The 21,520-nt window shown below is 37.2% G+C and overlaps 1 protein-coding gene across 1 annotated transcript in view; it reads left to right on the top strand.

Annotated features, from left to right (window-relative positions):
• Positions 1-21,520, top strand: part of PLCH1 (phospholipase C eta 1) — a 221,658-nt gene that overhangs the window by 135,578 nt on the left and 64,560 nt on the right. Inside the window, exons 5-6 of the mRNA XM_030330183.1 lie at positions 7,691-7,820; positions 11,283-11,453. Of these exons, the coding sequence (XP_030186043.1) occupies positions 7,691-7,820; positions 11,283-11,453 (301 nt within the window). The remainder of the gene's footprint in view (positions 1-7,690; positions 7,821-11,282; positions 11,454-21,520) is intronic.

The raw sequence follows: 21,520 nt of genomic DNA, 5'->3' as shown, positions 1-21,520 counted from the left end.
ATGGAATTGTTTTTGTAGTTTCTTCTCAGATTGTTATTGTTCATATATAGAAATGCAGCCAATTTTTGTGTGTTGACTTTGTATCCTGCTATTTTGCTGAATTCATTTATCCTAACAGCTTTTGTTGTGGAGTCTATAAGGTTTTTTATATATAAGATCATATCATCCACAAACATAATTTTACTTCTTTCTAATTTGGATGCCCTCCCTCCCTCCCTCCCTCCCTCCCATTGCCTAATTGCTCTGGCTAAAACTTAGTACTGTGTTGAATAAAAATGGTGAATGCTGGCACCCTTGCCTTGTTCCTGATTTTAGAGGAAGAGCTTTCAGTCTTTCATTATTGAATATGATATTTACTGTGTTTTTTTTCATACGTGGCTTTTAATATGTTGAGGTAGTTTTCTTTTGTTCCTATTGTGTTGAGTGTTTTTATCATTAAAGGGTATTGAATTTTGTCAAATCTTTTTTCTGCATCGATTGAGATGATCATGTGGTTTTTTCTTTCAGTATGTTGATATGGTATATTACATTAATCCATTCTCATATGTTGAACCATCCTTATATTGCAGGAATAAATCCCTCTTGGTCATGGTGTATAATTCTTTTAGTATACTGCTGAATTTTATTTGCTAGTATCTTGTTGAGGATTTTTGCATGATTGTTTATTGGTCTGTATTTTTGTTTTTCTTGTAGTGTCTTTGCCTGGGTTTATGAGCATAATGCTGGCCTCATAGAATGAGTTAGGAAATGTTCCCTCCTCTTTAATTTTTTGGGAAAATTTGAGGATTGGTGTTAGTTCTTTTAATGTTTGGTAGAATTTACCAGCAAAGCTATCAAGGTCAAGTATCAAGTTTTCTTTGTTGAAAAATTTTTGGTTACTGATTCAAGCTCCTTACTAGTTATAGATCTGTTCATGTTTTGTTTTCTTTGTGCTTTAGTCTTTGTAGGTTTTGTGTTTCTAGGATTTGTCCATTTCATTTAGGTTATCCACTTTGTAAGCATGCAATTGTTCATAGTACTCTCTCTCTTTTTAAATGTTTGTTTGTTTGTTTGTTTTTTAATATGAAATTTATTGTCAAATTGGTTTCCATACAACACCCAGTGCTCATCCCAACAGGTGCCCTCCTCAATGCCCATCACCCTCTCTTACCTCCTTCCCACCCCCCATCAACCCTCAGTTTATTCTCAGTTTTTAAGAGTCTCTTATGATTTGGCTCCCTCCCTCTCCAACTTTTTTTTTTTTCCTTCTCCTACCCCAAGGTCTTCTGTTAAGTTTCTCAGGATCCACATAAGAATGGATAAAGAAATTGTGGTTTATATACACAATGCAATACTACTTGGCAATGAGAAAGAATGAAATATGGCCTTTTGTAGCAACGTGGATGGAACTGGAGAGTGTTACGCTAAGTGAAATAAGTCATACAGAGAAAGATACCATAGTACTCTCTTTAAATCCTTTTTATTTCTGTAGAATTGGTAATAATGTTCTTACTTTTGTTTCTGATTTTAGTATTAATTTGAATTCTTTCTCTTTTTTTTTCAAAGAAACCTACATTTTATTTCAATGATTTTTTTTCTCTTGTTTTCTTTCTCCATTTCATTGCTCTTTCCTCCAATCTTTCTTATTTTCTGCCTTTTCTGCCAGCTTTGGATTTTTAAATTTTATTTACTTATTTATTGCTAGTTTTGGATTTAGTTTGTCTTTTTTTTTTCTAGTTCCTTAAGTGGTAAAGTTAAATGTTAATTTGAGATCTTTCTTAAATTTTATTTTTCATCTTTAAAAACATTTATTTATTTATTTTTTTTTTTAATTTTTTTTTTTCAACGTTTATTTATTTTTGGGACAGAGAGAGACAGAGCATGAACGGGGGAGGGGCAGAGAGAGAGGGAGACACAGAATCGGAAACAGGCTCCAGGCTCTGAGCGGTCAGCCCAGAGCCCGACGCGGGGCTCGAACTCACGGACCGCGAGATCGTGACCTGGCTGAAGTCGGACGCTTAACCGACTGCGCCACCCAGGCGCCCCTAAAAACATTTATTTTTTAATTGAAGTATAGTTGACATGCAGTTACAGTAGCTTCAAGTGTATTTCTTATTTTTGAATGTAAGCATTTATAGCTGTAAATTTCTCTCTTAGCACTGCCTAAGTTTATATGTTGTTTCCATTTTCATTCATCTTTAAGTATTTTCTAATTGCCTTTATGATTTCTTCTTTGATCCATTGGTTATTTAAAAGTATATTGTTTAACTTGCATAATTTTGTAAATTTTCTAGTTTTCTTTTTGTTATTGATCTCATCCCATTGTGGTCAAAGAAGATACTTTGAATGATATCTGTGTTTAAAATTGGAGACTTGGGGCGCCTGGGTGGCGCAGTCGGTTAAGCGTCCGACTTCAGCCAGGTCACGATCTCACGATCCATGAGCTCGAGCCCCGCGTCAGGCTCTGGGCTGATGGCTCGGAGCCTGGAGTCTGTTTCCGATTCTGTGTCTCCCTCTCTCTCTGCCCCTCGCCCGTTCATGCTCTGTCTCTCTCTGTCCCAAAAATAAATAAACGTTGAAAAAAAAAATTTTTTTTAAGAAAAAAAATTTTAAATTGGAGACTTAATTTAGGCCTACAATATTATCTATTCTGGAAAATGTTCTCTGTGTGCTTGAGAAGAATGTGTATGCTGCTGTTATTGTTGGTTCAAGTGTTCTGTACGTGTCTGTTAGACCTAGTTGGTTTATTGTGTTGTTTATATTCTCTATTTCCTTACCTTCCATGTGGTTTTTCTATACTTTATTGTGAGTGGGATATTGAATTCTCCAACGATTACTGTAGAGCTGTCTATTTCCCCTTCAATTCTGTCAGTTTTTGCTTCATATATTTTGATTTGTCATTAGATGTGTAATTGTTATAATTGTTATATTTGAAACTTTTATCAACATATAATGTCCTTTTTTATCTTTTAGAAACATTTTTTGATTTAAAAGCTTATTTTGTCTAATGTTAGTAAATCTACCGCTGGTCCGTTTCCATTACTATTTGCATGTAATATCTTTTTCCATCATTTCACTCTCAACCTGTTCATGTTTTTGGATCTTAAGTGAATCTCTTGTAGACAGCATATAGTTGGATCATGTGTTTTAATCCATTCTACCAATCTCTGTGTTTTGATTGGAGAATTTAATCCATTTACATTTAAACTCCTTACTGATAAGGAGGGATTTTCTTCTCTCATTTTGCTGTTCACTTTCTATATGCGTTATAACTTTTTGGTCTTTTGTATCCTGCATCTGCATTACTGTCTTTTTTGTTTAGTTGATACTTTTATAGTGAAATTTTAAATTCCTTTCTCATGTCCTTTTATACATTATAGCTGTTTTCTTTATGGTTACAATGGGGGTTACATTTAACATCATAAAGTTATAATATTCTAATTTGAATTTATACTAGCTTAGCTCAATAGCTTTTTGAACCTGATTTCGTTTGCCCGTGTTTACTGGCAATAGAAAGTTTTCGTGTTTGAATTAACCAGGTTGACAGCTGAGGGATTTCATATTCTGAAATATGCTATTTGGAAAGCAAATGTACCCCAGAATTGCACAGGGAATAATTTTATAAGAAATATAGAAACAGTTGATGCTTGTGTCAGTGAGGAGAGAAAAGGACAGAGGAAATTAATAATAAAGAAGCTGATGTCAAAAACAGAATAGTTATGTTGAATCAGAGGACAATCCTCATATATATTTGTCAGGATTTGATAGGGTTGTAGGTAATATTTTAATAACAGAATAACATCTTTGGTTGGACATACATTTAATTACATTAGTTGAGGACAACATTACAAATAGGCCTGAAAATTTCAGCTGTGAATGAATAATGAGAATAGTGAATCTTAAGTGGCTGTATGAAAAAAATCCCTCCAGTGTTAAATGTAATTCAGGTTATTTCTGGAATATGGCCATGTTTCATGGAGGTAGATGCATTACTCAGGTCTATTAATAGCAATATAGTGTTGTGTTTAAGGACTAGTATTGCACTGCCTGGGATTTGGCCCCAATTCTGCCATGTACCGGGTAACTTTGGATAAGTAACTTAACCTCTTTTGCCTTAGAGTCTTTGTCTGTCACATGGTAATGGTGTTAATCATAGTGTGTGCCTTATGTAGTTGTGTGAAGATCAAATGAATTGATGTACACAAAGTGTTTAGAACACTGTCCAGCACATATTAAGCACTTGTAAATAATAGCTACTATTTTATTGCTGAAGAGAGGTAAGGACTGGCAAATCTTTTGCTTTCCTCTTCAGATTAAGTCTGAAATCTCAGTGGCCCCAGCATGAAAGCCTCGGCATTTTTCTCCACCAGTCTGTTCTCCTCCATGATTTACCCACCTTATCTCTTGACCCCACAGGAGAAATTATTACCTCTGGAAGACTTTGGGCAGTCTCGAAAGGATGTTGTCAACTGAAGGTTTACACCTTCCCAGTAAATCAGGGGCCCTGCAAACTGTAGCCTGTAGGCAAATCTGGCCTAATGCCTTTTTTATATGTGGTCCTGAACTAAGAAATGGTTTTCAGTAATTGGAAAAATAAAATCCAAAGAAGAAGAATATTTTGTGAAATTCTGAAAATTATCTGAAATTTAAATTTCAGTGTCCGTAAATAAAATTGTATTGGAACATAACAATGCCAATTAATTTATGTGGTGCTTATAGCCTCTTTTGTGTCACAATAGCAGAATTGAGTAGTTGCAGTTGAGAGCTACAAAGCCTAAAATATTTACTATCAGGCCTTTTCCAGAAAAAGTTTGCCCAACCCTATGGTAAATACTACCATTCAATACTTAGAATTTCCTTTAACTGTTTGATAGAAAATTCTAGGCCATAACTGTCATTCAGTTTTCACTATCCCAGTTTTTCTTTGCAGAATGATTGTTTCTCTTCTTAAACTCACCCTGTATGATGATGTGAATCATTAATTTAGAGCTTTCTTGAGTCCTCATATCTTAATTATGAAGAATAGCTTTAAGATATCAGAATACTTTTACCTGTAATTGTATACCATGTGTACTGTTACTGGGAGAGAAAGGTTTTTCCTTTCATAGAATCCTTTCATAGAGTTGGAAGGGACTTCAAGGTCATCTAGTTGTGTTCACTGACATTATAGATGAGGAAATGCAAGGCCCAAGAGGTGTGCCATAAGTGAGCCACTGTCACAGTGCCAGGTCAGCAGAATCAGGACTAGTGTCTGTTTCTCAGTTGGATTCTACCTCTATGTCTTACCAATCCCATATTCCCTAAACCAACTGTCAAGGCCAGTTTATATGTTGACACTGAAGGCCTTATAGACACAGGCCTATCCTAGGGTTTGTACTGGCAGAATACTCATTTTTAGGGTTTGCTTGTCCTTGACTCTTCTCTGGAGAAATCTTTGAGAGGCTTTGGTAAGGAAGTATAAAATAAAAGGATGAAAATATGACTGCTCTTGGACTCATTTCATGACTTCTTTGAACACAGAGCAGTGTTCACAGTCATAAGAAATAGAGATGGATGGGGACTGTGTGTCCAGAAAACAGAAAAAAAAAAATTAGATTCAGGTATTTATTAATAATTGGCCCAAATGTTTCACTCTTTTGATTCTTCAGTTATTTTTACCCTAGTCCTGGGTCACCTGTTAACTCCCAGATGTCATGTATAATGAGGTCCTTCTATGAGAAGTTGAATTATAAAGAACTGGGCTGGTTATTTTCCAATGTTATAAAGGGAACAAAATGTGAAACAAGGTATTTACAGTATTTAGGTATTTAAATCTAGAAGAAATAAGTCTTTATGGTTGTTTTTACTTCCTGAGGTCCTATCTCCTACAATCATAATTTGAATTGCCTTAGAAATGTAAATATGCTATGTTATACTTTTAGTATTTTGACTTAACATGAAAATCAGTTTGATATCATCTGCTTGAGGCAAATATTATCCATTTCCCCCTCTCTCACCTACTCTCATTCTCCTATTTGTTGGTTTTAAACCTATGCCTTCCCTTACTTTGATTTTCTGGTTTCTTTCCACCACCTTTATTCCCCTTCAAATTTTGAAGCCCAGTTTGGTTTTCTAAGTGTGCACATGATTCCTGCTTTCTGCAGTTTACCCCCAATAACTATGAATCATCCATTTTTAAAAAATATTTATTTATTTATTTTGAGAGAGGGAGAGAGAGAGAGAACGTGAGCTGGGGAGGGGGAATAGAATCTGGAGCAGGCTGCATGCTGTCAGGGCATGGGGCTCAATCTCTCGAACCCTGAGATCATGACCTGAGGTGACATCAGAGTTGGATGCTTAACTGACTGAGCCCCACAGGTGCCCCTTGAATTATTCATTTAAAAAAAAAATTCAGATCACCCATTGGTTACCATTTATTCTGCTTCCTCATGATGTGAAACAACCCAAGAGTCATTCCCCCTGAGGGTTTTTTTTTTTTAATTTTGTTTTCAACATTTATTTATTTTTTGGGACAGAGAGAGACAGAGCATGAACGGGGGAGGGGCAGAGAGAGAGGGAGACACAGAATCGGAAACAGGCTCCAGGCTCCGAGCCATCAGCCCAGAGCCTGACGCGGGGCTCGAACTCACGGACCGCGAGATCGTGACCTGGCTGAAGTCGGACGCTTAACCGACTGCGCCACCCAGGTGCCCCCCCCTTTTTTTTTTTTAATTTTTTTTTTCAACGTTTATTTATTTTTGGGACAGAGAGAGACAGAGCATGAACGGGGGAGGGGCAGAGAGAGAGGGAGTCCCTGAGGGTTTTTTTTAAAACCTCAGGTTACATGATGTAAATCTTCTGTATCTAAACTCAGCTTCATACCCTCAGTCACTGAATATCCTACCTGCAATTTGAGCGTAACCTCTAACATATGAGGTTTGCTTTTGATTTAGAAATTTGAGGCTCTTAGGTAAGAACCTTCCAAGCTAGTAATATGGGATGAATATAGTATAGAGACAGATCTGCTGTATAGGAGACAAGAATACTAGACTAAGTTTCCAAAAATGTGGATCTCTTACTAATTTATCCTTAACAAATTTCTGCTGGGGGACCTGGGGGGCCTGGGGGGATGGAGTGTGCTGGGTTCTGCACTGACATCACGGAGCCTGCTTGGGATTCTCTCTCTCCCTCTCTCTCTGCCCCTCCTCTGCTTGCTCTCTCTTTCTCTGAGTAAACCAACATTTTTTAACAATTTCTCTTCCTCTAGTTTTATATCCTCATCTGAACAATGAGGAGATTGAACTAGACAGTTTCTAAATGTAGGAGTGGACTGAGGGGAACTGAAAAAATTGTCTAGTGTGGGGTATTGTGAAGGTAAAAATACGCTAACTGGAAGGTCATAGAGGAAGAAGATAAGGCCTAAATTTGGTATATTTGAGGTTTCATCACATCGTATTCCTTTACAGATTGGATAAAAATGTGTGAGTTAAACAAACTCCCAAAAGAACTTGGTTTGACTCTCATTTCAAAGTGAAGGGAATCACCTCCAAGCACCCATTCCCCTGTTGATTGTTGTCACTGGTAGCAGATCACTAGTCCATGGATTGCAGGCAGGGCCTTCTCCAAAGAATTTCTTCTCAAGCTCTGTGTTAATGATAAATGTCCTTGTGAGTATTCTGTGAGAGCAGTTTTTATTTTCATGAAAAAAGTGTTTCTCTTGACCTTTCTTCATGTGGGTAAAGCAGACCTTTGAGGAAGCTGATAAGAATGGTGATGGCTTATTGAATATTGAAGAGATACACCAGTTGATGCATAAACTAAATGTCAATCTGCCCCGAAGAAAAGTCCGACAAATGTTTCAGGTATGTTTTCACAAATGGGTTGGCTTTTTGTAAAATACACGTTGCATGTTATTGATGTACTTAGATATTTCAAAGGCTATTTTGTTATGTTGGAAGTTGGTATCACCTGCTCTGTAGTGTTTTATTTTTCTTTGATGAAAAGAGAGGCGTTTTGTTTCATGAAGGAAAAAAAGACTTCCTAAACTTAGCATGTGTCCACAGTTTCACTTCCTAAAATGCTTTTTTATTGTTGCTCTTTTCAGAGAGTAATTATAAGACTACCTGGCACTTAGATATTGGAGCAAACTCCGTGAAGTCCCTTCGAGAGGGTGATAACATCTCATGTGCCTACCTCATAGAGCTCTTGTGAGGATCAAAGACTTAGTAACATGAAAAAAATAGCACTTATTAAGTTCTCAAGAGACTCTGTTTTGTTTCAGAGGAGTTTAAGATTTAGAATCCATGATTCTCAGAAGTGCTACATCACTCCTACCATTTCGGGAGCTCTCCATAAGTTCATTCAACTGCCTGTTGGTATTAGATGAGATGCCCTTTCCCTGTTGGTCAGTCCTTGAGGAAAATCCTTGGGCCCAGACTTATTCTGTGGCACCCAGCTGGGATTGCACTTAGTCCTCTGTCTGAGGTGTAGAAGTGAGCTCTGTTAAGTGGGTGCAAGGACAATGTTAGATTATAACTAACAGCTAATATATTAATTTAGGAAGTGCTCTTATTTGGAGATAAGTCATAACCACAATCCATGTTTTGCGATAATTTTCTACTTTAAGTGATATTTTGTATCTCGGTGATATTTTGTACATATAAAAATAAGCAGAAGGTGTGAAATTGTGTGATGGTTAATGTTTTGTGTTTCCTTTGTTTTCTAACCATTTGTCCTTAGAGGTGGGAAGGGCACAAATGACATGAGGGATGAGGGGCAGTGAGGAATGGTGGAGGCTGGCTCCATTCTGTGACCTCTTACAGTGGGCCTGTGCTTGGGAAGCTCTTGGCTGGACACGGTTTGCAGCGAAGGGAACTTGGTCCCGTTGCACTGGAGAACAACATAAGAGAGAGGAAAGAAGACGAAGGAATATGCTATAGAAGGAACCCTGGAGATGGAGTGAGGGACTTGGGAGGGGAAATGTGTTGTCACAAAGAAAGTGAACTGTCCTTCAACTTAATGGGAAGTTTTGCCATGTTCCTGGTACTCCCTGTGACATCTCACTTTTGCTTGTTGTGAGCCCCACACTCCCATCTGTTCCTTTTCATAGAAAATGCTCATTGTACTGAAGAGTAGCTGCTGATTAAATCAGAAGGCCCAAGCTTAAAGAGAAAGGCAAAGTCTGTACATGCAAAAATAATGATGTGAGAGTACTTTTTGGAAGTAAGATAAAGAAATAACATAAGCTATTGATCTATTTTTACTTATATGTTTTCCCCCTTCAGACACTTTTTAATTTCTTTTAAAAATTATTTTAAATGTTTATTTATTTGTGAGAGAGAGAGAGAGAGAGAGAGAGAGAGAGAGAGAGAGAGAGACAGAGCATGAGTAGGGGAGGGGCAGAGAGAGAAGGAGACACAGAATCTGAAGCAGGCTCCAGGCTCTGAGCTGTCAGCACAGAGCCTGACGTGGGGCTCAAACTCATGATCCATGAGATCATGACCTGAGCCGAAATAGGTCGCTTAACTGACTGAGCCACCCAGGTGCCCCAACACCTTTTTATTTCTAATGCACTCAACATTGTAGAGGGTAAATCAGGAAATGTTTACGTCAAATGTTTTATGCATTTTAAGTAAATCCTTTAGACAAACTTTAAGAAAACATCAGGGGGGTCTTTTTGTGACCTTTAGGTTTAAAGACTTATCAAGCCAGAAGTGATAGAACATTTCTAGATAGAACATTTCCACTGTAGGTCTTGCATCTAGCAGGGTTGTGTAAATGCCCTTCATGGGAGTGAGAGGACCAAAGATCTTAGCATTGTCTCAGGAACATTCTTCTTCTGGCTGAATTGCTGGTACAGACATTGAAGCCTTTCTAGAGGTTTCTTTGCTTTTGTTATTGTAGAGCTAGATTCAACTAAAATTTTTTAAAATAATCTATTCAGTTATGGATAGCTCCTTTTGAAGTCTTTAGATGCTGTTGTTTAATGTGAGAGTGTTACTGTTCTTAATTGTTACAGCATTTACAAGGAAGTTGAAAAATACTTCTTCTCTGTATCCAGGGTTAGATACTTTAAAACAAAATTAGGACAGAAATTTGAACATTAGACCCAGTTTCTTAAAATGCGGTGATTCTACAAACAAGCATCTCATACAGCAAAAATGTGGATATTTTATACACCATTCTCCTTCTACCTTTAAAAGGATAGAAGGCAACAGCAATCTGCCCTATAACGAAACTGTGTATGATTTAAATATTGGCTAAAGTATGTGTTCATAATTGTCCCAAAGCTAACAAAGTTTTTAAAAAATCTATCTTTTATGAACATGTTGACTTTCAAAGCTATGTTTAAACCCCCTACATCTGAGTATATGTCATAAAACCCATGCATTTCAAGTTGCCATTCATTCCCTGTCAGTTTTCGTTCGGTTACAACTGTGTTCATTTAAAATGAAGATCATGTAAATAGATTTGTTGCTCATAGCATATCCCCAACAATTTTAGTGTTTTTTGACAAATTCAGCCAATCAGAAGGAAGATACATGGTGAAAGATTCTTGCTCAACAATTACTAGAAACAAATTATTTCAACTAGAAATCAGTCTAAATGGATTTTTCAGACTTCTGTGGAGAGGAAACAAGGAGGTTTCAATGATCCTGATAGCTGTAAGAACAATAAACTACGTCTGTCAAATTAGGAGGGATTCTGTTATATTTAAAGACTGTATTGATTGGATTACATTCAGAAGCTGGTTAGAGACTGGTATTTTCATAATGTGTTGGATATTTTTTCTCTTTTGTTCATGATTCATTTTCTCCAAGATTTCTTTTTCATTAGTTTCTTCAAAAGATCAGCTTTTGGTTTAATTGCTCTCCCTTTGCTGATGTATCTATTTGGTTCTTTATTTCATTGCTTTTTGCTTCTGTTTATAATTTTTTTCCTTATATTTTCTTTAGCTTAATTTTTTTTCTAGCTTTTTGAGTTGAATTATTATCTATTTTTAATCTACCTTGCTTTCTAATAAATTGAAAACTTTCTTTTCCTCTAATTACTTTTTTTTAAAGCTTTCTTTGTTGGTTTATAAATTTGCTGTGATCAGAGAAATTGGTTTTTATAAGGTTGATTGCTTATAACATGAAACTTTTTTTGTGGCCTAATAAATAGTCAGTTTTTAAATGGTTCCATGTGTGCTTTAAAAGAATGTGTTTACCATTTGTGATACGTGTTCTAGCCTTTTTATAGTAAATATTATTTCTCAGCATCTCTGTACTGAATTTCCTATTTCAAACTCTCACACTGCCTTGTTTATTCTATGCCTCTTTCAGGAAGCTGATACAGATGAGAATCAGGGAACTTTGACATTTGAAGAATTCTGTGTTTTTTACAAAATGATGTCATTGAGACGGGACCTTTATTTGTTGCTCTTGAGCTACAGTGACAAGAAAGATCACCTAACTGTGGAAGAACTGGCTCAGTTTTTGAAGGTGGAACAAAAGGTATCATTAGACTGTTGAATTACATGTTTACTCAAAAATATTTATGAATATACAGGCTTTTTCTGTTGGATATAGGTATACCTTATTTTTAGGATAGATGGGTAAATATCACAATTCCACCCCAAAAAATCTTATTTATGAGTTATTTCTAACATGTTTCTAGCAGCTTTTAAGAGGGTGTGATAAATTGAACACTTGTATAATTTTTTACCTTAAATATGTTGAGTGTAGAAATGCACATTTTCCCACAAAGTAATGGATGTTAACTCATGTGTTTCATTGTACATATAATGGTTATGTTTTCTTTATACTAATAATATAGATAGGCATTTGTTAACTATGACATAATTCTTTTTTTTTAACTTTTTAAAAGTGTTTGTTTATTTATTGAGACTGGGAGAGAGAGAGAGAGAGGGAGGGAGGGAGGGAGAGAGAGAGAGGGAAGGAGGGAGAGAGAGAACCCTGAAGCAGTCTCCATGCTATCAAGCACAGAGCCCGACATGGGGCTTGAACTCAGGAACCGTGAGATCATGACCTGAGCCGAAATCAAGAGTCAGATGCTTAACCGACTGAGCCACCCAGGAGGTCCAACTATGACATCATTTTTAGCTAGCAATCTAGTAATTCGTTGATAACTCTGATAGAAAATTGACATTCGATTATATGAGAAGACTAAGTAAATTAAGTCCCGATTAGCAAAGATAATCCCTAAATATATTTAAAACAAGACTTTTGATTTTAATACTATGTAGGGTCAACTGTGGTCAACAAAGCTGGTCTTCTCATACTACTTTTTTTTATATTGCCTTAAACTCTGTTTCTCACTAAAGTAGAAGAATAAGTGAGTGATTGAGGGGGTGTTAGCTTTATTGAGTATTACTTGACCAATGAAAATTGTGTATGTTTAAGGTGTACAATGTACGGTTTTGATATAATGTATACATTGTAAAATGATTACTACAATCAATCTAATTAACATTCATCACCTCACACCGTTCTGATTTGTATGTGTGTGTGGTGAGAACACTTAAGATCAACTCTCTTAGCAAATGCCAAGTATATAATGCAGCATTATTAACTGTGGTCACCATGCTATACATTAGATCTCCAGAACTTCTTCCTGTTTAATTGAACTTTTATACTCTTTGACCAACACCCTCCCATTCCCCCCAGTCCCTGTCAACTGTCATTCTACTCTGCTTTTATGATTTTGACTTTTTTAGATTCCACTTACCAGTGAGATCATGCATTTGTCTTTCTGTGTCATTTCACATAGCATAATTTCCTCTAGGTTTTAAATATGTCACAAATGGTGGATATGATTTAATCAATCTTGCCTACATAATGGGACATCTACCAAGACCCCTAAACCATGAGGTTTGGAGGGCTTCTGGGTTGGCGAAGCTACATGGATGGACTGGGAAGCGGAAGGGGTATGCCCTGAGAGGGCACAGATGCTCTGAACACCTTCCCCAAGGCTATTCATGAGTTGCACACTTTGTAGTAAACAAGTCCTAGTAAATAAAGCACTTTTCTGAGTTCTGTGAGTCATTCTAGTGAATTATGGGAACTGACAGAGACTTTTCCTTGACTAAACTCTAGATAGGCTTTTCTGAGTCCTTTTTTGACTAGGCCCTGTTGTTGGGCCTTGTCCTCAAGAGTCCAGCTGTAGCAAGAATCCTGCTAAGACTCTTTAACCAAACCCCACATCCTTGATATCTGATCAACTCGATTTCTGATAAAATTCCCTATCTTTCACTATCTCCCACGTGATATCTGACCACTTTCTTTCCTTCAGCAAAGAACCCTGTTAGGTAGGGTTAGCCAGAATCCCACTTACCTCTAATGTTCCCTCCACTCCACCCTGATCCTTGCTATCAATCCCCTTGTCCATCCTGTATTTGGAACTGAGCCAGTACTGAGTTCTCTTTTCCCCTATTGCAATAGCTACTGATTAAAATATGTTTTTCTTGCTTTAACTACTGTCTAGGTCTGTTTTTTTCTTTGATAGAGCCCCTAAATTTGTAGTAGGCCAAGCGGAAATGGGGGAAGCCTGAACACCTCATTTGCAGCTGGCATCTGAGATGGGTCAGTCTATGGGACTGAACCCTTAACCTGTGGGGTCTAATGCTAACTCCAGGTAGTTAGTATTAGAACCAAATTGTGTTGTTGGACACCCAGTTAGTGCTGGAGAATCTAAAACTTGGTTGGTGTCAGAAAAAAAATATACTAGATGTGGTAATGATTTACTTTACCCCATTCCACAATCACACACATTTTAGGAATAAGAGATTGAGATTTAATGAATTTTGATGTTGCTTTCTTAAGGATTAAACGTTAGCAAAATGCTTGTATCAGAATCAGTTATTTTAATTAGTTTGCTAATTTGGCAAAGGGAGCAATTCTCCATTAACAAAGTTAGCTATAATACAGGTAGAACACAAGATGGAATAAAAGATTTATTGTTTTGCCCAGAAAATATGCTCGTCTACATACATCTCTACTCCTCTGTTCTCTGCTCTGGTAACTACTTTTTCCACTCTCACCTGGAGAGCTCCTCTAATACCGAAGAAAGAACATTAGACCAGGGGCCTACGAGACCTACATTCCACATCTTACAAGCTTTTTTGGCTGGAGGATCTTGGGCAGATCATTCATTATCATTTCTGAGCCTTTATTTCCTTATCTATAAAAGGGAGCTTACATCTACCTTTCCTATCTCACAGTGTCAACTTGGACATTGATCGTAATGATGAATGTGAAGGCCCTTTGACATAGATGTTCAGAAGCACAACAATGTGACAAATTAAAATTACAATATTTAAAGCTACTGACTTCAAATTCATTTGGACAAGTGGAAGTAACCTAGTCCATTTGAATAGCAATAGTGGATATCACTTGCTAAGGGGCATGTGTTTCTGTCCTCCTTTTGGTTACATTGACATTCAACCAGTAGACTTAATTGGGGAAAACAGAAGCCAGTGTTCTATGACATCTGCTTCTGGTGGATAATTACCTGTATCCAGTTTAATTTTATAAATTAACTTGAAGCTACATATGGGTGTACTCTGAAAGAAAGTTTTAAAAAATTATCATATATCAAGATGCATAAACCATAAAGGAAAATATTAATGTCTTGAAGCTTTAAGTTTATATGTGGCCCAATTTATCAAATGCCATAAAGTTAATGTGTAGCACAAACTAGGTATTTGTAACACACAAAGGGAGAAATAGTGAAATTCCTTAATATGGAAAGTACTGTCACAGGCAGTTGAGGGGAAAAAATGAATACCCAAAAGAAACACAGGCAAAACATTTGAAACATGAAAAATTTCATAAAAACTCAATAAACCTATGAAATTTCACCCTTCATTAGTAATTCAAATATATGTAACAAAATGAAAAGACCATTTTCCACCCACCAGACATATAAAAGTTAAAAAAAAATACTATCAAACATGGTATCCATTTCTTAGATTTCTCGTGAAGTTGTGGAATGGTATAATCTTTCCATCAGATAGTTTAATTATTAAATTTTATGTAATTTATAAGACTTTGACCAATTTGTTTTACTTCTAATAGTTCATTCTAAGGAAATAATTGTGTACAGAAAAAAAAGGATGTAAAGTTGTGCATTTTATTTATTTATTTAAAATAATTTTTTTGTTGGGGCGCCTGGGTGGCTCAGTCGGTTGAGCGTCCGACTTCGGCTCAGGTCACGATCTCGCGGTCCATGAGTTCGAGCCCCGCGTCGGGCTCTGGGCTGACAGCTCCGAGCCTGGAGGCTGCTTCCGATTCTGTGTCTCCCTCTCTCTCTGCCCCTCCCCCATTCATGCTTTGTCTCTCTCTGTCTCAAAAATAAATAAACGTTAAAAAAAAATTAAAAAAAAAATTTTTTTTTGTTAATGTTTATTTTTGAGAGAGAGAGCGAGAGACAGACAGAAACAGAGAGTGAGTCAGGGAGAAGGGGTGGGCAGAGAGAAGAAGAAACAGAATCTGAAGCAGGCTTCTGGCTTTGAGCTGTTAGCACAGAGCCTGATGTGGGGCTCAAACTCACGAACCACAAGGTCATGACCTGAGCTGAGGTCCGACGCCTAACTGACTGAGCCACCCAGGTGCTCCACTTGTACATTTTATTTTATTTATTTTTAAAATTTTTTTTTAAGGTTTATTTATTTTTGAGTGAAAGAGAGTGTGAGTGGGAGAGGGCCAGAGAGAGAGAAGGAGATACAGAATTGGAAGCCGGCTCTGAGCTGTCAGCACAGTGCCTGTCATGGGGCTCGAGCTCACCAGTCATGAGATCATAACCTAAGCCGAAGTCGAACACTTAACCGACTGAGCCACCCAGGTGCCCTTTGTGCATTTTAAAATAGAGAAAAATTGCTCCCTCTCTCTCTCTGCCCCTCCCCTGCTTGTACTCTGTCTCTCTCTCTCAAAAATAAATAAAACACATTAAAAAAATTAATAGAGAAAAATTGGACACAATCTAAAATGTGCAGCATCAGAGTCATTGGTTAAGAGTTTTGTGGGATTTTGAATTTTAAAATGGGATTTTCACAATGGAGCAAATTGGAGGCAATTTGACCATTCATATGGCAGTAATTCATTCATTTCTGATGGCATAAAATTGGTGTAGACATCAGAGTATTCAACTTACAGATTTACTCAGTTGTGAAATAAAATATCACTGCTGGCCATATGTGATGTCAAAGATTATCTGAAATTAAATATTGGCCCATGGGTCAGACTTTTATTTCACTGAAGTCCTCTGAAAATTGAATTTATACCTTTGACAGGTCCAAATGCTGTTTGATTACGTCTTTCATTTTTAAAACATGTATGTGCTAAGAGAAATTCTCTCTGTCTTTTATATCCATGAAGAAGTGCCAATTAGAAGAGACCAGCTGGCTGACATTTCTCTTTCATTCTTCCTTGCAACCACAGATAAAGATCACTGACATCCGCTAGCTTGTGATTCCAGAGTACTAGGTTTGGTTGAGGTTTTTTGGTTTCATTCTCCCCCTCCGTGTTTGCCAAAAGGCAGTCTATGTCTCCTCCAGATTTACTCTCCATTTACCGTCAGTCTATGTCTCCTCCAGATTTACTCTCCATTTACGGTCACTGGGGTGGAATGTGTTTCGTATTCAATGCTTTTTCAGAGTTTTGGTTCCGGAGCTATAATTGGATTTCATTCCCCCAACCCCCTTGACAGCCTTTCTTAACAAGCCTCTACTCTCTTTCTATCCTTTTGTTTCTTGTGGCTTAAGGCGAGAAGAAGAGAAGGCAGGACTATTGAAGCATCCTTACAGTCTGAAAAACCAGCTAGCTGTTTCCTGAGCACAAAGGCTATCTCCATGGATAAGCCAAAAGCAGGCTTCTGTTTATGCATCACTTTCATCTGAAATATACATATGTGTGGTTAATTCCAGGGGAATTTTCAGAGCTTTACTGATCTCATGCTGGAGGGCCCTCTTCTTATTGTAACTGCGTTTATCTGACATAGATCTATACGTTATCTCATTGTGGCACTTCTAACAGTTGCCCCTTTTGTGTCTTTAAACTCTCCGCTAAAATATTCCCTTGATTCTTCTAATCCAATTACCAGTGTTGTTTGTACCATCTCCCTTCATTATTCTTTACTGAATCCAGAATGATTTTGTGAGAGTCATGGTCATTCTAACCTTACCTCTCTATGATAAATACTTAGAAACTCTTCTTTGCTTATAACTATCCCTTTTGGGGCTAGTGTACCTTTATCTTTTTTTTTTTAACGCATTTTCTTCATCATAAAAGCATTCCTTTAAGAGTCATTCCTGAGTTTCTGTTCATTTACTTAATTATTCACAGTTGAAGCAATTGAGAGACTTTTCAGAGTAATTACATCTTGTAGTATTTTTGCAGCCTTTAATATAGTTCCAAATGGCATTTTTCTGTGAAATAGTCATACCTTCAAATGCTTTGAAAGTTGTGTTTTAATTTCAAGATGAGTTAGAGGTAGCCATTTTGGGGAGGAAAATTCTTACTTATTTGGTTGAAAACTGAAGGGCCATTCACTGAGAAATGTTTCTCCACTCCCTTCTGAAATTAACCAAAAATAGAGGGAAGAGTCTTTTTCTTCTGTATAAAACTATAAGGACAAAGAGAACAGGGGAGGAGACAGGAACAACAAAATCTTGAAATTTGTCTGATTTAAAGGAGACCTCAGAGCACTGAAACTCAAGCCCACAGAGCGGAAAACCATGAAGTAATTTCATTAGCCCAGGGGAACCCCAGAAAAGCTCAACAATTGAAGTCACATGATGCTCCTGAAAATACGAGATGAGAAGGGGTCAAAAACCCAAGTACTGGTTGGAAGTAGGGATCTAGATCCTGTCTCCTACTTCTTGCAGCAGAGCAACTGTCCTTCCTCCATCCTGGCCTAAAAGTAAAAGTCAGAACCGGAGAAAGATGGCCCAGAAGGGTCTACACTGAGGCATACCAGGCACACCTGAGTACTGAAAAGATGGGGATTGTGGTAGATAGTCTGTGAAGATGGCTGTGGCAGTTCTCCTATTCCTATATGCATGCCCCTTGGCAAGGTGACTTTGCCTCTCCTCCCATCTGTTTTCCTGTCCCTTTAATCTCGTCTGGCTTCGGGATTTGGTTTGACTAATAGATTGTAGCAGATGTGATGTACAAAGAACCTACGCCTCCGGGAGCCTTGGTGATTCCACTTTTGCCCTGTTGGAATTGTGCGACTACCACGTGAGGAAACCAGGCCAAGGTTTTGTGGATGAGACACTACTCAGAGAAAGAGGCCCAGGGCCAACAGCCAGCACCAACCACAGACATGTGAGAGAGGCCCCCTTATACACTGAGCTGTAGTCAGGGGCCCAGGTGCCTATAGGCACTTGAATAACCCATAGGTGAGAACAGCAAAATAACTGTCCAGCCAAAGCTGGTCCCACTTGCCATCCTGCACAAATGTGATTTTAAAACAGTGGTTGTTGTTTTAAGTTTCTAAGTTTGGGTGGCTTGTTTCAGAGCGATAGGTAACGAGTACAGGAGTGAAATGAATGTCTGTGCGGTGTGGGAGAACCATAACCCTCTTCTAACACTCTGCTCCCAGGTTTCTATATAAGAGAAATTACAGGTAGGAAATAGGAGACTATGACAAGCTATAGAGGGTTGGATAGTGGCCCCAGAAGATAAGTCCAAGTCTTAACTCCCGGTACCTCTGAATGTAACCTTATTTGGAAATAGGGTCTTGGTAGACATAATTAAATTAAGGATGTTGAGATGAGATAATGTTAAATTTAGAGTGGACCCTAAATCCAATGATGAGTGCTCTTACAAGTGACAGAAAAGAGGATCCAGACACACAGAAGAAGGCCATGGAGGCAGAGGCTGTACTTATGAAGCCCCCAAGCCAAGAAATGCCACAGTTTGCCAGCAGCCACTAGATGCAAGGAGGGAGGCATGGAACAGATTCTCTCCCTCAGGGTATCCAGAGGGAACCAACTCCACCCACACCTGGAATTTGGACTTCTGGTCTCAAGAGCTATGAGAGAATGAATTTCTATTGTTTTAAGCCAAGTTGGCAGTAATTGGTTACAGCAGCCCTAGGAAACTAATATACCAGTCCCAGGAAAACCCCCAAAATCTGAAGATATAGGCATCAGACATCTAATAAAATAGTTCAGACAGGGAATTCTACAGCGAGCCCCCTAGTCACTCAGCCTGCTCGTGAATACAGAGCTTCCAACCAATTTATTACTGACTTTATTTTAAATACATTTTTCAATAGCTAATTTTAAAATGGGTTTTAAATAGCCAAGGCTTACCACATGTTTGAGGAAATCCTCGACCATAAAATACAGAGACCAAGGTAAACAAATAGCATTGAGAAACTTGGAGGAAATAGAGGCAATGCAGGGAGAAGGAAATTTTAAAAACTGCCCTTAACATCAGAATGATGAAACAGAAAATTGCAGCCACAAAGCAAGAGTAGTATGCTGTGGGAAAAGATGGTTCTGAGGAAAAAAAGAGCAGAGAAATAAACTCAATAAGTGGCTTAGAAGATAAAGAGAACATTGCCCGTAAAATAGAACAAACACAAAGAAATAAAAAGTAGAAAGAAAAGATAAGGAAATTAGTGGATTGATTCAGAAAGCCCATTCTGAATAATCAGAGGTACAGAAAAAAGATAAGAACAAATAGAAGGGAGATTATAAAATAAATAATACAAAAAATGACTAGCATGGAAAGGTAGAACTCTCTAGACTAGCAGGGCCACTCAGTGCCAAGCACACTGGATGTAAAAAGAGACCAATGATAATGAAATTTCACAAAGCCAAGGGTAGAGTAAAACCCTAAAAGTTTGCAGAAAGAGAGAGGGAAAAAAGCGCTGATCCAATTAATGAGCAAAGGCAGGTCCTATAAAAGGAGTAGATTCACTGTGGCATCAGACTTCTCAACAGCACCTCTGGAAACCAAAAACGTGGGAGCAATGATTTCTGACTTAGAATTTTCTACCTGGTGAATCTGTCAACTGAACGTGCGTGCAGAGTAAAACACACATGGAAGAACACAGAAATACAAGCAAGAAATAAATAATTTACTTTCTGAGTACTCTCTGATGAGAATGACAGAATGAAGTCAGAACAAAACCTGAATAAAGCGCTGAATCCCACCAACCTGGAAGAAGGACGACCTTTATAGGGGATAAAAAATTGGAATTCATGGATTGTTTGTTGTCTTGGTAATCGAGACACCATTAGCATCATGAGGAAGAATTTATGAGAGGACACTAAAAATTAACCAAATGGGTAGAAATAGCAGCAATTAACAAACTGAAAACAAAAAATGTTCAAGAAACACAGTCATTATTCAATAGACTCAATGTCCAACACTTGCATAATCAGAATAATTCAACACTGAATAGCAATTAAATTAAAAAATTAAGATATAACTATCCTAGGTGGAGGGGTAGAGGGAAAAAGTTAGTTTTGCTGGCTCAAACAAGCTAAATTTTTTATCCAACACAATAAAAACATCCATAGATAATGCTTAAGGTGTATAAAAATAGAAAATAGCATCATTAACATAACAATTCGGAATATAAAGACTCCTTCCAACAGAAATATCTAGAAATGTTGACATTATTTTTTTTGGAGGGTGATTATCCATATAGGAGGGGAAATTCTGCTTTCAATCATAAGCTTCTTGGTTTTGATTTACTTAATTATGAATATATATTACTTTGATAAAAATGAAAAGAGTTTAACAATATTAAAATTCTGTGCAAATTATACTATGATTTTGGATTTGGTGTGCTATGGGAATCATAGCTATAAGAAATATAATTATTTACTTCTGACTTTGTTTTGAAATTCATACTCACTGTCAGAGCTTTGCCAGATAACTTATAAGAAGTCTGAGGGTAAAATGTTAGTATCAGAATACTACTGTTATATAGGGATCTGTGACTTTGGTTTCTACAACTAGTCCACCTGAAGTGGATTGACCTTTAATATGAGGGCCAGTTAGTCTTTTTTGGATGAGATTAAGGTATTATAGCAAACTAGGACAAGAGAATGGAGTCCAACCTGGAAAAATCAAGGAAGTCAAATTATAGTAACTGACTTGACAGTTTAAAGCATCTCAAAAAATAAGAAGATTCAGGAGTTTCAGCTATATTGAAAAAAACAATCCGTTTTGAAAGTAAGCGATTCGATTTTTCAGTAGAGATGAAGAAAAACACCCGGACAATAGGTATAATGTAAAAGTAAAGGCTTTGGATTTGAAGTCAGAAGAATGAAATTTGAACCTTGATTTTGCCTCCTGTTGGTTTTGTGACTTTGAGATAGTGAACCTTTTCTAGCATAGATTTGCATATTTTAAAATGGGAATAAAAACACCAAGTTTATGAGACTGTTGTAAGAACTATTTAAGATTTTATGTGTAAAAGCTCTTTATAAACTGCACAGCATTGACTACATTATTTAAATGTAAAGAATCATTATTAAATCCAGGATTTTTTAAAGCAGTCTTAGCACCACTTGCCTGGTAAGTAAGAAGAGTCCTTC

The sequence above is a fragment of the Lynx canadensis genome, chromosome C2, assembly GCF_007474595.2.
Source record: "Lynx canadensis isolate LIC74 chromosome C2, mLynCan4.pri.v2, whole genome shotgun sequence".
NCBI lineage: Eukaryota > Metazoa > Chordata > Mammalia > Carnivora > Felidae > Lynx > Lynx canadensis.
This window is presented reverse-complemented; position numbering and strand designations above follow the sequence as displayed.